At 40.0% G+C, this 15596-nt stretch overlaps 1 protein-coding gene across 1 annotated transcript in view; it reads left to right on the top strand.

The window, feature by feature from the left end:
- Window positions 1–635: 635 nt before the first annotated feature.
- LOC139638510 (E3 ubiquitin-protein ligase ubr3) overlaps window positions 636–15596 on the top strand; it is a gene marked incomplete at both ends in the record, with an annotated part of 32234 nt that continues 17273 nt past the window's right edge. Inside the window, 19 exons of the mRNA XM_071512658.1 lie at window positions 636–702; window positions 789–919; window positions 1400–1628; window positions 3239–3418; window positions 4438–4571; window positions 4727–4813; window positions 4914–4979; window positions 5160–5249; window positions 5347–5475; window positions 5591–5643; window positions 5915–6048; window positions 6159–6244; window positions 6334–6475; window positions 7046–7142; window positions 8289–8430; window positions 8908–9012; window positions 9162–9332; window positions 12526–12971; window positions 14237–14325. Of these exons, the coding sequence (XP_071368759.1) occupies window positions 636–702; window positions 789–919; window positions 1400–1628; window positions 3239–3418; window positions 4438–4571; window positions 4727–4813; window positions 4914–4979; window positions 5160–5249; window positions 5347–5475; window positions 5591–5643; window positions 5915–6048; window positions 6159–6244; window positions 6334–6475; window positions 7046–7142; window positions 8289–8430; window positions 8908–9012; window positions 9162–9332; window positions 12526–12971; window positions 14237–14325 (2578 nt within the window). The remainder of the gene's footprint in view (window positions 703–788; window positions 920–1399; window positions 1629–3238; window positions 3419–4437; window positions 4572–4726; window positions 4814–4913; window positions 4980–5159; window positions 5250–5346; window positions 5476–5590; window positions 5644–5914; window positions 6049–6158; window positions 6245–6333; window positions 6476–7045; window positions 7143–8288; window positions 8431–8907; window positions 9013–9161; window positions 9333–12525; window positions 12972–14236; window positions 14326–15596) is intronic.

The following is a 15596-nucleotide window of genomic DNA, read 5'->3' as shown; positions in this document are numbered from 1 at the left end:
AAACTATTAGACTTTGGACTTCTTCAAGCAAGGAGAGTGATTGCATTATACTGGAGGACCCTCCATCACTAAAAATGTGGATGAAAGAACTGTCAAGTTGTCTTGGATTGGTGAGACTGACATACATTGCTAAAGGGAAACAAAGGGACTTTGCTAATATTTGGAACCCAATTATGGACTTTTTAGAAAATACAAATATGGCCTGAATGAGGGAGGGAAAAGGAAGAGTGTATTGACAGAAGACTGCCTTTTTTTATTTTAAAGTATTATTTCTATTATTATTGTTATTATTATTATTAGGTTTTTTCTCAGTTTTCTTTCTTTCTCTGTTATTGTTATGATTAATATTATTATATGTATTATATATATATATTTCATTATTTATTTGTTTATTTATTCATTTATTTATTTTTGACGCGTGTATGAGTAAGGATGTACGTGATGTGTTGTCTATGTTTTCAATTGTGAAATTTCAGTAAACACATTGTTTAAAAAAAATAAAATAAAATACCCATTTTTTATTTGAATTTAGTGTCCAACATGTCAGATTTGTTTTGATTTGAGCCAAACTGATTTATCATTACTGTTACGCTTGTTGGAGAACTTGCTTTAATTAAATTTTTTTTTTAATAAAGGAGGACCAAGATGGAGGGCAGTCTGTTGGACAGAGAAAGAGGGTAAAGCTGAGTAGCACTACCAAAGGTAATTTTGGTTTCGTAATGCACTAATTTGACATTGAAATGTGGTCCGGAGCTGCCTGTCTTACTGTGTCCCTTATCTGCCCACAGACCCATCTATTATAGAATCTCTGAAACATAAATGCTTTTTGGAGGAACTGCTGTTTTGGACGATAAAATACGAGTTTCCTCAGAAGATGGTCACCTTCTTACTGAACATGTTGCCAGATCAGGACTACAAGGTATTTTCTTTTCCTACAGGGTTCTGTACATTTTCTTTCTAAAAAGCGTAATAAATGTAAAAGATTTTAAAAAAATCGAGCATTGCATTTTGATGCAAGTCTCATCTGCAGATTAATATAAGTAGATAGTAGTATGTAGCTCTGTCCTTATTTCGCTTTTAATATAATTCTCAATTATTTTTTAATTCAGTTAGTTTTAGTGGCAGAGGTTGAAATTTCATTTGTTTGCACTTGCTTGAATTTGTAGTGGTATATTGGCTTACTAAAACTTTCTTTTCAGTCTATATTTTTTTAATTGCCTGGTTAGTGTGGTTTTATTGCCTCAGAGTTTTACATAACTGTAATAATCTTTGCTTAGTCTAATGTTTGCCCCCTTAGGTTTACAAAGCAAATAGTATCTACCAAAAAGGGACCACATAGTCACAGTAAGCCTAAATTGCGTGATGGGAAATGTAACTGTTCTCTTGTCCTCTCCGGCAGATCACTTTCACAAAAACATTCGTTCAACATTATGCATTCATCATGAAAACGCTGATGAAAAGCCACGAATCGGATACCATGTCCAACCGCATCGTACATATTAGTGTGCAGCTGTTCAGCAACGAGGAGCTGGCACGACACGTGACGGAGGAGTGTCAGTTGCTGGACATCATGGTCACGGTCCTCCTCTACATGATGGAGAGTTGCCTTATCAAAAGTGAACTTCAAGGTGAGTTGTCTGAATGAGTCGGATTACTGTTCATTTTGGTTTGGCACACATCACCACACTTTTGATTCTGTGGCTTATTTTGTGTGTGTAATTGTGTGTTTAATTATACTTAAAGTCTGTAAATAATAGACTGTGGTTGAAGTTATACTTCAATTTGGAATGTTTTAATTTTTCATCAAAATGAGTTCATGAACAATCAAAAGGAGTTCCTGAACAATCAAAAGGAGTTCCTGAACAATCAAAAGGAGTTCATGAACAATCGGTCTCTGCCATTTGCTGCCTCAGGAATGAATAGTCGCTGGCTTTCAGGTTTTTTCTTCTGACTATCCATAATTGCAAACAAGCAAAATTCTTTCCCATCCATAAAATTAATTCCCATCACCAGACCATATTTTATTAGCAGCATGAATTTTTCTGCCCACGTTTTCAAAAGTGAAAGTCAACATTGGTGATTGATCATAAATTCATTTGGTAGTATGCATGGTAAAACCTGTTTTACCAAAGCGAAATATGGTTTTAAAGATGGTGGCCTTCTGGCTTGATGTAATAACCTGTACCACACAAAATGTCAAAACGTCTGCATCTACTCAAAGATTAGGAGGTGTGCAATGAACTATGGAATGGGCCGGGAGCAGGAGGCATACGTATATAACATCAAACCAAGAGATCATCATTTTTATATTGCTGGTCCATTAATGTCAAGCCATATAAAATGTTTAATTTTTGGTGCCATTGTAGTAGCTGTTCATCTTTTGGCCTTTTTGTCAGGGAATATTCTGTTTTAGATCAGCTTTGGACTTGTGGCTATATATTAGGTTGTGGCTATATTTCATACTTATTTGAAGGTACTCTGCAATGCTGATCACCCTACCTCTATACACTCTACTTGATATACTGTACTTAATATGCTGTTCCTAACTTGATACATTGCATGGAACAAAGGCAAAACTATTGTCCTAGTCTGTCTGATGTGTGAACATCATTACCTCAAAAAAAAACACAGCGCTCCACCAAATTTTATAGGAAAACATTGTTTTCAGAAGGAAAAAATGGTCCGCACTCAAAAGTGCAACATTTATGCTTACTTCACTTCAAATATTTTCTATTTTTACTAATTTTGAATGCAGAAAAAAACATGCACAGATGTCATGGCCCTCTGGCCTTCCTCAGTGTGCAGGCTCCAAGTGAAGTAAGCCTGAATGTTGTACTTCTGAGTGCGGACCATTTCTTCTTCTGACAATAACATCATTAACATTAGATTTGATTTGTGTACTGGGTGGGTGGGTTAATGTCTGTCTAGTTCCTTATAAAAAATAGCAAAATGTATTTTTTAAAATAGATAGCTACAATATGTTTTTTTTTTTTTAAGATTTATTTTTAGGCATTTTTATTGATAGCGACAGTGTGAGAGAGAGACAGGAAGGTATGGGAGAGAGAGGGGAGGACATGCAGCAAATGACCGCGGGGCGGATTCGAACCCGGGTCGCTGCGGAAAGGACTGAGCCTTATGGTACGCGCTCTACTCGGTGACCCACTGGAGCGCCCCAGCTACAATATCTTTTGTTAACTTCATGTACATGTGTGTCCCTGTCTCTCTCTGTTCTTTTCAGATGAAGAAAACAGTCGCCATGTTGTGGTGAACTGTGGCGAGGCTCTGTTGAAGAACAACACTTACTGGCCTTTAGTTAGCGATTTTATTAATATCCTCTCACACCAAAGTGTAGCGAAGAAATTCCTGGAGGACCATTCATTGTTGATGCTGTGGATGAGCTTTGTGTCATTTTTTCAAGGTAAATCCTAGTTTGAATATCAGTTGGATCCATTGAGCTCTAAAGCAGACATTGAATTTAGAACTTACTGAAGGCATTCATTGTGGAAATGCATTTCCACAATGAATGGTACGAATGGTTGTAGGATTCCACATTATGTTCTGCGAGAGTATTTTTATTTATTTATTTAACCTTTATTTATCCAGGTTAGCCTCATTGAGATTAAGAATCTCTTTTTCGGGAGGGATCTGGCCAAGAAAAAGCAGCACAAAGTTACAAATGCTACAACAAACATTTCATTATATTACATTACATTGTATATTACTTGCCCTGTTGTCATTTGTCTGTCCTGGATTTATACTCCATCACTTGTACTCCATCTATTAAATTATGCCAGTCCAGTGGTATAATAATGCCACTATACCACTTTCATTTGTAATGCAGACACTGTGAAGGTAAACACAAATAACATTTGGTTTAAATGATACAGTAGAATTTATAAAACTAGGTTTTAGTCTCACAAAGGACTATTTAATCTGCACTGTCATGCTAATGATGATGTTTGATAGAACAAGTGAATTACGGGGTGTTGATTCTTTGTCACTGAATCAGAATTGTAGTTTGTGCTGCTCACTTGCCATGTGTACTCTACCACAACCCTAAAAATAACACTCACCCTCGCACTGTGGGCTGGAGTATCCTCTTACTGATGTTACGTGCAAAGTGTCACTATCACATTGTATAAATGTAGACTGCTGTTGCTTTGCTTGGAGGTGAATCCTCTTGTTTGACACAGATTAATCTGGCTCTCACCAAACATTTTTGGCAGATTTAGAGATTTATGCATTTACCAGTATAGTAACACATTTGTACAGACAGAATTTTCAATACATGCATGAAAAACATTTTTAGAGTAGTTTGTAGTGAATTTTTAAAAACATATGGCCCATTTTGTGTGATTTATAATTTGCTTGTTTACATGACACCATCAAGATGGGTGGGTACTGTCTAACTTTGCAAGCCTTTTCCTGCTCTTATAGGTATGAACTTGAATAAGCGGGAGTTGAATGAACATGTAGAATTTGAGTCTCAGACATACTATGCAGCATTTGCAGCAGAGCTGGAGGCCTGTGCACAACCAATGTGGGGTCTCTTGACACACTGCAAAGTCAAAGTAAGTCCCGTCTCTACTCTCCCATAACTCCCAAGTGCATTCATGATGATCTTGAAGGATTAATACCTCATGCTCTTCTCAGACATTGCTACATGCAACAAATCCACATATACAACTATATGAATCTTTAAGTTTCAAATCTTGTCTGTGTGCAGGAGACACAGGAATACACTAAAACTGTGGTACGCTACTGCTTGGAGACACTGCAGATCTGGTTTGATGCCATTGGCTTCATTGACGAGGTAAATTCAGAAGTACATGTAGGCCTAGACACATAAACTGCTGTATTTACAAGCAAGCATTTTCCTCTCCTGTTTCTCATGGCTCACATATCTCTCGCAGCCTGCTCCAAATCAAGTGACATTTCACCTGCCACTGCACCGCTACTATGCCATGTTCCTCAGTAAGGTATGTCAGAGGCCTTCAACTCAAAGAAGTCTTCATACTACTGGTACTAACTGGTACTAAGAATCCACATTATTGTAAATGTGTGTGGATTTACAACTTTTTTTTTTTTTATCATGATCATTATTATTTTTTCTTGTATATATGTTGGATAGTTAATTGTTTGGTTCTGAACTTTTGCAGGCTGTGAAGTGCCAGGGGCTGGACCTGGACAGCCTCCTTCCAGATCAAGAGATGCTGATGAAGATCATGGTGCATCCACTGCAGATCCAGGTATAGCACTAGAGGCCCATAAACACATGTATGTACTCATCTTCAACTCTTGAGTCATGTTCAGTGTCGATTAAAACTTTGCTTTGTGTGACTTAAGGCAAGCCTGTCAGAGATCCACAGCAACATGTGGGTCAGGAATGGTCTCCAGATCAAAGGACAGGCTATGACCTACGTGCAATCTCACTTCTGCAACTCCATGATTGACCCAGACATCTATCTGCTCCAGGTTAAGATTGTTGAATCAATGCGCTCTCGATCAGTATCACTTATATACTTTATAAAACATGTTCCTGTTTATTTTTGTATTTGTCTCTCTACATATATCTGCATTTATTTTACAGGTTTGTGCGTCAAGGCTGGATCCTGACTACTTCATCTCGTCTGTGTTCGAGAGGTAAGCTCTCACCCACCCACATAAACATGTATAACATTTCTCTGTTGTGGGGCGTATAGGTGGCCCAGTGACGTATACCATGTAAAATGCGATGTCAGTTCGAATCCGACCCAGGACCTTTGTCGCATGTCATTCCCCTCTCTCTCCCAATCTTTCCTGTCTGTCTCTACTTTAAACTGTCAAATAAAGGCAAAAATGCAAAAAAAGACATTTCTCTATTCCCAGATTGGTGGTATTCTGCAGATTTCTTTAACTGTTTTTTGTTGCACAGGTTCAAAGTGGTTGACTTGCTGACCATGGCGTCTCAGCATCAGAATGCCGTGCTGGACTCCGAGCAGGAGAGGCCGATGCTGGAAGGAGCGCTGACCTTCCTGGTCATACTGACAAGTCTTCGCATTCATTTGGGTAGGTTCAACAACAGATGATGTGCACAACCCAGAATATTTAATCAATCTCTGTCAATCTGTCTTTACTTATTACTTCTCTCTGCCGCTTGCTCTCACTCTCGCTGACAGGCATGGCAGATGATGAGATTCTCCGAGCTGAGATGGTCTCTCAGTTGTGTATGAATGACCGTACACACAGCTCACTGTTGGACCTTGTATCCTTCATGACTTCATTTAGCTGAGATCTATTGAATAGCTATCCAGTCATCCTTGAGAATCTATTTCCTTAACAATGCTTTTTCAGATTCCTGAGAATCCCAACCCCAAGAGTGGCATTGTGCCAGGGAGCTGTAGCTTTGAGGAGATGCTCTCTGCTGTGGCTGACTTCAAAGCACCTGTGTTTGAGCCAGGAGGCTCCATGCAGCAGGGCATGTACACACCGAAAGGTAGGATTCTGTTGAAGATAAAGGCACAGTCTACTGGTAGACTGCTTTAACAACTGGCCTGCCATTTGAAGGCTTTATTGGATTAACTCAAAGTAAAAAACATTGTCTGCCCCCCCATTACCTCCCCTCCCCATGTATGAAATAGGCTAGTTACATCAATGTCTTTGTTTCTTGTTACTAAATATAGGACTTTGCCTAATGCCTCTTTTTTTTTTTCCCTCATTGGATCACAAGCTAGATTGGTAGCCCTATCATATTGCTTCTATTCCTGTTGTACTGATTGCTGCAGGTAATAGAAACAAAAGTGTACATTTTTATGCTCAATGTATTGTCTTGTAAATCCTGTGGAAATGGGAAAGAGATGGGTATGAGGTGTAAAGATGGTTAAATATTCCACTGCTTCTATATTGAAGATTTGCAGCAGTCTTGAGCATTGTGTCATTAATACTGAACAGGCCACTTGGGGGCAGGCTTACACCACTTATGGAGAGGAGGAGAAAAATGAAAAACTGTGAGTCACTGACTTTTCAGCAGGTGTTACAAAGCAGATCTTTCCCTTTTCCCAACCAGCGGAGGTGTGGGAGAAGGAGTTTGACCCCATCATGGTTGTTCTCAGAACAGTCTATCGGCGTGACGTCCAGTCAGCAATGGACAGATACTCAGCATTGTAAGTCAACACTGGTGCCTCAATATTCCAAAATAAATGGCTTAAGAATTTACATAGTCTATGTATAAAGTTAGCAGTTATCCTCATTTAAAGGTTTGTATCCTATTTCTACCGCATACAGCCCTTCATCTACATTTGCAGTTCTGTTGTTCTGGTCAGTTCTGTTTTTGGAGTGGTCATGTTCATCACCCTCGCCAAATGCGACCTGTATCATGCCCTGCTCAGTGTCGTAGGGTCACCTCTCCCACCTGCTCATGAAGGGACATGATAAGAAGGGTCAGGTCTACACGGTGCTAGGGTTAGGGTTCCAATTAGATGGCTGTCGAGCAAGATCAATATTTCAAGGCAAACTGTAATAGAATTTAGGAAATCTTTCTTGTTTGATTGCGGTGCAGAAGTCTCCAAAGACAAATGTGCCAGCAGGGGTGAAGGAGATACCGTGGGGTTAATTTCTTTAAGCTCACTAGAAGATTTGAAGATGCTAAATATACCAAAAGGTGCTTCCCTGGATGATTCTTGGTTTGAAATAGTAGTGTGGGAAGATTACTTTTTATAATGGGATTCTAAGCCTTTTTAGTATGAATGTAATTGAAGCTACAGAGAGATCACTTGGGTATTTAATTGTAGTTACTTTTAGAATATATCTCTCCATCAAACCTTTTTCTTGAAAGACCTGACTATTACAGCAAAGGCCAGTCTTTAGTGTTCTAAACCTGGTGACACAGAGGCATATTTCTCCTTCAAACATATTGAAGCTTCCATTTCCCCCCATCAGAGTGTGATACCAGGCTTATGTTGCTCATTCGCACTGTTTGAATATGATGGATTGCCTGTCAGGCCGGCCCCGTTTTTATATAACCATGATCCTTTCATCACTAATAGAGTGAGAGACTTTGCTGCCCATCGGCTGTTCTGTTGCATAGACTAAAAGCTTTTGTACAGTGAATTACTCAGAACAATGTTAGTTGTCACATCATCAAACTCCTATTTCTCTCATGGCCTTGCTTTGTATGGAAAAATGACCTTTTATTGCATGTAAGATAACACACCATAACACACACCCTTATGGGTGTGGTAATTACTATGTTCTTTCTATTGTTATTTGTTCTTCTGATGTTTTTTGTTGTGGATTATGTTGTCACCTAGCTTGAAACAGTCTGGCATTCACACCGGCAACCCGTGGCCACCTTACAAGGAGAGGACTCCTCTGCACCCATGTTACAAAGGCCTAGTCAAGCTGCTGCACTGCAAGACATTGCACATAGTAATATTCACTCTCCTTTACAAGGTGAGCCTTTCAACACCTATTCATGTAGTATAATACAGCACTGCCCTTGCAACTCAATCTACTCCTTGAACTAAATCGGAAGCACTTTTAATTGCCAAATTGAATTGGTGAACAACGAATATGACTTGGTTAATATTAATTGGTGCTGACATGTTATAAGACAGTTGTACAATACAGGATTGACACACTAAGTGGAGGACAAAACAAAAGTACATCACAGTTTAGACAAGGTGTACTGTAAGACCTACTGACAGTAGACTGAACATAAACACACAACAAGTATTCATTCACAGCCAAATAATTGTTCAAATGTAGCACCATGGCATAGTTGGTAACATTAGTAAGGATAATGTGGGTCCAGTAGTCCAGAGTACCATAAGGTCACAATAAACATGCTGTATTACCTGCAACATGGTAATAAACCATGCCTAAGGTTTTATTTCTTCTTCAGTGTAAACTAATATCTTTATGTTCTAGATCTGGATGGATCATCAGAACATGTCTGAGCATGTTCTGTGCATGGTGCTGTACCTTATTGAGCTGGGCTTGGACAATCAAGTTCAAGACGACAAGGAGGATGAGGTGAGATATGTGGGCTGTGAGTAGCGCCTGGAGTGGAAGCATACAGTAGATGACCCTCTTACACTGAGATTTTCAATTATGACACCAGTTCCCCTTGCTGTGTAGGCTGCTCGCCAGTGTCCTACAGTGTTTGTATCTTATGCCTCCAGGAGCCTTGCATTGAGGAGCACTGCCATGACAGTTGGTTCCCCGGCACCAACCTTCTGTCCAATCTGCACCATGTCATCAACTTTGTGAGGGTCCGGGTTCCTGAGACGGCTCCTGAAGTGAAGAGAGAGCCCCCACCCAGCACCAGTTCTGAAGCTTCCTCTTTTGGCCAGGTAGGAGAGAGATCTACTGTCGGCTGGCTTGCTGACTGTAATGTGTGTTGCTTGTAGAAACTATAACGGCACACAATTAAAAAAAAAACAAACAAACTTGGATCTGTCTAGTACAGCTCCCTCAGTTCACGACAGTATGAAACGACTTAAGCCTGGCAAAGTTTGATTACATTTTAAGCTGTTAGTGAGTTGTGTGTTGGCATTTGCTACTAAACAAAGGTTAAAAAGTACCCTGGATATGGTTTTGAAACAATACAGGAACAATTCAAGGGACAACAATGAACAATATTATACATGAACACAGGAAGAGCAACGTTATCCATGACTTGCAGTGATGTCATTGTTCTGTTGACACTTTGATTTTGACTCCCAAAAACCACTGCTATTTTATTAAATAACACACTTTACTTACCAAGTACCAATTAAAATGCCTGTCTAGATTGTGCTGTTGGTTCTAATAATCGTGTCACGATAGAAAGGGTGAAATTTCATTGTTTGCCCACTGATAAATGCGACATAGTAGCAAATATTTATAAACATAACATTATCTTGCCTGCCCATTAATCAGGAAAAACGTTTTTCTCTTGAAGAGGGAAGTACTTTTGGATAGCTCACCCACGCTGAAGTGAAATACCGAAATGCATCTGTTCTTTTGTATGCCTTAAGGGTTTCACGGGCATCCAGAGACGGGTTGTGAATAAGACATACTGTATGTATAGATCATGAAATGACATATTGGGGAGTTTATCTGCAGAATTTAGTGGTGTCAGTGATGTTTGTGGTAGAGAGTAATGGTCACATTCTCCAAGGACTTAAATATCTGTCCTTTTCTTCCGAAGTCAGGTGAGACGTTTGCTTGTTAATTTGTGGTTATAATGGAACACTGTTCAGGAGTCACTATGGTGACGTTAACAAAACACTGACGTCACTGCAAGTCATGGATACATCGAAACAGGAGGCATAACAATAAGCATCAGTAGCTGAGTGTTTATCAAAAAAAATCAAAATCTTTTGTTTGCCTGTCCAAGATGTGCCAATAATTTGTGTAAATTCTCAACCTTTTTTAATTTCTAAAAGAGTTGCTCAAATTGCTACAGTGGGAAACTGGATAGTTGGAGTTTTATCGTGAACTGCCTGTAAAATGTTGCTTTTTTAATTCTTTAAAATTTTTCTTTTCCATAATTATCAACAGAAACAGCAAAGCAACGAGAGAAAAGCATATGTACAATATATGCCTTCAAGTTATGTTGCACACCAACATAACATCTTGATTCTCATGTGTGCAACACACTGCAATAGATTTTAACAACTGAATGCTAATTCTAGCTACTTTTCAGAAACATCTTGGCGTAATTACTCAAATTATTGATAGGAGTGTTAGTTACAGTTGGTGTTTTGCATTTGAGCATTTTTTGTTTTGAGTTGATACATGCCTGGTAATGTTCCCACCCTCACTGTGGGGGGTGTGTGTATTTATTTTTTTCTGCAATACCAAATCATGGCCTCAGAACCTGGTTATGCACTGACCCATAAGTTTCAACAACAGTCATATCCCTAGTTAGTTCCACAGCCACCATTTTTATGAGCATGCAGTGGGTCTTGGTCTTAGTTTAGAATATTGTTTCACACACAATTTTTTTTCTTTAGCTCTGGCTAGACAAGTGTACTGTTCTGTGTTCATCTTATATTGTTGTTTGTTTGGTACCTTCATGTTCCTCTGTCACTATTATTTTATTATTTATTTATTTTTTAAATGTAATTTTGCCGTACTTGCTCCACAGAATCCCAGGCGTCTTACAGGGAATTGGAGAGAGGTAGCTGTTTGCACCCCTTCTATGAATGAATAGGCTGAAGGCCTTTATGCCATTAGCAATGGCATTTATCTGTTTTTTTTAATATCTTTATTATAAAAGAATTTCTTTGTGTGTCTCTATTTGTGTATGTACTCAAAGTGTGTGTGTGTGCATTTCAAAGGAGGTTTGCCTTGGTGTGTTATGGCGTGTGTATGATGCTGTGCTTCAGTAGTTCCCTCCCTCTCCACCACTGAAACTAATTACGTGTGTAATGCAGGTTTGGGTAAATGCTTTTTAACCGCATGTCAGTGTGATTGATGTTTCTCTGACTGGGCTATATGATGTATGTTTATTTAACAGTGCTGCTCCGGTCCTTTTTGTCAGGTCAGGTCACGGCAATCCTTCAGATGGCTTGCGATCTTTTGCATCAGGATGATTTGAATTTTCCCCAGGAATATGGTTGTTCTGTGTGTCAGGAGATGTAGTCTTGAAACGTCAGCTGAAATTTGATAATGGGCATTTAATTTGACTTTTATGTGTACTGTGCCTGTCTGACTATGGTAATACAGCACCTCTCCAATCCATCACAATCCATCAGACTTTCAGTGATGTTGTAATTTGAGGAGACAGTGTTTGTGCTCACAGACAGACCTGGCTGCAGTAGAATTGGATATGGGTCACAAGGGTTTTCTCTCGCTCTCTAGCTGAACATTATACTGATATAATGTGAGCTTGAGACTTGAAATATTGTGTGCTGTGAAGGGGTGGTTGGAGTTTGTATGTGTGTGAAAGCATTTACACGTGTGTATTAGGGCTGAACGATTTTGAAAAAATATCTAATTGCGATTATTTTGACTGATATTGCAATTGCGATTTGATTTGCGATATTAGAGGGAATGTTAATTTTTACATCATTATTCTCATTTTCATTGAAAAACGTATTAAAATGATTATGGTGTGATTTTTGCAGGGATCTGTACCAAACAAAGATGTTTTCTTAAGTCTGTAGAATATGATGTGTAGGCCAGGACATCTCTGCAGCACGACAATATTTAATTTATTAATTTTAATTTAATTACAAATATTGCGCCTCCTGTGATTTGAAAATTGCAGTAGGCCATATTGCGGTTTTGATAAAATTTCGATTAATTGTTCAGCCCTAGTGTGTATGCTTGGTCTCATGTGTGTTCACAGTGGTTCTGTATAGCTCAATGTGTAGAGCATGGCACTAGCACTGCCAGGGTGTTAGGGGTTTGATTCCCACTGTGATCACACATGCTAAAAAATGTATGCTCTCATGGTATTGTAAGGTGCTTTGCATAAAAGAATGTCCAACAAATATGTATAGTTATGCTTGCCTGTCTGAGAAGCAACTTGTTTTTTGTTCTGTGCTGTCTTAGAACCTGCGTGAAGCTCAGGTGTTCAGCCTTGTGGCGGAGCGCAGGAGGAAGTTCCAGGAGATTATCAACCGCAGCAACACCGAGGCCACCCAGGTTGTCAGGCCCAAGAGCTCCTCAACACGCTGGGTACCACCGGGCACACCCCCCCAGTTGGTCACGGAGATCCTGGAGATCCGAGAGAGCATGCTGTCCCTCCTCATCAAGCTCCACCAGAAGCTGTCAGCCAGGCAGAACTCTCTGTCAGCCTCCTGGCTAGAGGACATGGACACGAGCCGTCACGCCCATGGAGATGGCATCACTGCCATTGAGCGCATCCTCACCAAAGCGGCCACACGCAGCCGCCAAAGCAAGCGTAGCATCCAGGAGATCTGTGGAAAGGTGTGTCCTCCAGTGCCACCAAAGAAGAACAGTCCCACTGACAAGAAAACCATGGATAAAGAAGAGAGGTACCGTAACAGCATACAGTTTGTATACATATTCACCAGCATGCATTTACACATGCACAGTTCCACATAACATATTCCACACAGTTTTATCTAATTGCAGTGGTTGCTAAGTCATTTTGTGTCAGTATAACCTGATGTAATAGGAGTTGTATCACCACACAGTTAAAACAATCTTTTTTAGGGTTATAAATGCTACAACACTTTCATTGGCTATCAAAATTAACCTGCAGAAACGGTATTTTTGCAATACTATTCCATAACACTCTTTCTTTAGCTATGGTATCAGTTCATACCATTAAGACTGTTTGAAAAAGCAAGTTGAATCAAGTGGGATTTGGCTTTTCGCCTCACATTCACCTGCTATCCCTATTCTCTAGTCTCCCATTTTCCTCCTTTAATGATGATGAAATGGGCTATAACCACTCAATAATGGCCTACTTTTTGGGTTGAGTTGACCCCCAAGACAAAGACAAAGGTAGCATCTCTGCCGTCTGCGTGGACTGTAGCTGTTTCCAAGGCAACCGTTGGGCAGCAATGCAGTGAGAAGCGAGAAGAGGGGCTGCTGCCCATTCCTCAGGCTGGTTGTCTGTGCCCCTGAAGCCATCGGTGAAAATTACTGAGCTGTGGCACTCCTGTCAGCATTTGTTTATGTCCTCTTATTAGGGACTCAATTTACAGTCAGCCCCGCACCCTGCAAGTTGGGTGGTGGCAGGGGGTGGGGGTGGTCTGCCCACCACATTAGTCTAATAATCAACCCTTCCAACACTCACAATATAACCTTGTGTGTAACAGTATCCAGTGCTATATAGACAAATCTGTTGCACACACTATGGATGGCCATGTAGCATTGGCGAGGGAAACATGCCCTGCACAACAGACTCCTCCAACAGATGCTCATTCCCTGGAGATTGTAATGCATCGGAGGAGTGGAAGGGGAGCGGTTAATGCTCCCATGGAGAGAAAGAGGTTGTTAAGAGCTTATTATTGCGAGAAGTGCTTGTTTCCAGAGTATAAAACCACTGTTGTCACTTACCCAGCGAATCTGTTGCCATGGAAATAGGTTAACTCCTTTCAATGAAACTTCATTGGTAGAATCAAAATGATGACATTTGTCATATTTCAGCACTAAACAGTCATTTTAGAGTTGCATACAAAAAATTTGTAAATTTTTGTTTTTTGTATTCAAAGCAATCAAGTTTAGTACTAGACTGTTGTGCACATTGATGCGTACTGATTGAATTGTACACACTTGTTCTTTCTTTCAGACGTCAGAGGGCCAGAGAGAGACAGCAGAAGCTGCTTGCTGAATTTGCTTCCAGGCAAAAGAGTTTCATGGAAACAGCCATGGATGTTGGTAAGAAGAGACTGGCTTTAGTCAACCAACATTTTCTCATTGCCTCACCTTCATTGCTAACATGTGGTCCCAGTATAGCCTTTTACAGACTGCAGAGTTGGTTGCTTAGAGTCTTGGAACCTAATGATAGCAGTGGTTCTCAATCGAGGGTTTGGGAAACCCAGGGGGTCATGAGACAGGATTTATTCATTTGATTATTGGGGGGTTAGAGAATCTGAATTATTTCTAAAATAAACATTTGTTATGTTGTGATAAATGTTGTTACACACTGTTGGCCTCTTCCATTGACTAATCAAGCAAAATGGCTTGAAAATGGATAATAAAAATCATAATTTGGTGTCACAGTTTACTATTCTGGGGATTTACATCTTCAAGAAGGACTAGTGAATAGGCAATGGTTTGCTTTTAGGGGTTGTGAGAACCACTATGATAGCACATGGTTATAGAACTGGGTTTGTTCTGACTTAGTCATGCAAGACCTTGTAAAAGCACTCAAAAGACACAGTTACGCTCATTTGTTTGAAGGACACCTTGCTAGCTTTCTAGCCAGCCCTTGAAGAAAAGAGCCGCTGGCTGAAATAAAGCCATCACTGCTATGCCTTTTTCACTGAGTCAAGGTGACAGTGGGCTGTGGTCTCTGCAGGCCTGTTAGGAGAAATTGAGAGGAGAGTGCTCCTCTGGGGAGGTTGGGAGGGTGGGCGGGTGCTGGCTGAGGGCACATAGGATCAAAGTACTAATAGTGGGCTGGACTCCCAGGGCCCACCCTGACACAGCATGGTTAGTGGATGAATAATGGCTGCTGTGATCAGATGGAGCATTCAGGCAGAGTTGTGTTCCGACCTCTGTGTGCAGACCTCCTGCTGAGCAGCAAGTTTTGTTGCTTTCCCTCAGGCTCACCGCTGCTGGTGTCACGTCACCTACACTACTGAGTAGGATTTAACTGGGACAGGGAGATGCATGTTTAAATCCCTTGAATGCAACATGGGTTGATTATAGTCATCTTTAAATTTGCCTGTACAGTAGATTTTGCCATTACATCCTTGAGAAAGTATAACACAGTTGAGGCATTTTTCCTTGATTCTGTTATCCTACTGCAGGAGTTCCTGCTGACATTGGCACAGTTTTTTAATAGATTAGCTTGTTTTTACATCTTACCAGTATGCCGTGGGTCTTTTCTTGAACTACATTTATTTCACGGAATGAATCAAATGTCACAGAGTATATAAATATTAGTTCTTGAATTTTAACAAGGACAGTTGGAACATCTGTTC

Source organism: Centroberyx affinis, unplaced genomic scaffold (genome assembly GCF_046629955.1).
Source record: "Centroberyx affinis isolate AG114_WGS23_722 - 3 ecotype Tasmania unplaced genomic scaffold, CSIRO-AGI_Caff_v1 ptg006429l_1, whole genome shotgun sequence".
NCBI classification, from domain to species: Eukaryota; Metazoa; Chordata; class Actinopteri; order Beryciformes; family Berycidae; genus Centroberyx; species Centroberyx affinis.
The sequence above is the reverse complement of the archived record's forward strand: the minus strand, read 5'-3'. Positions and strand labels throughout refer to the sequence as shown.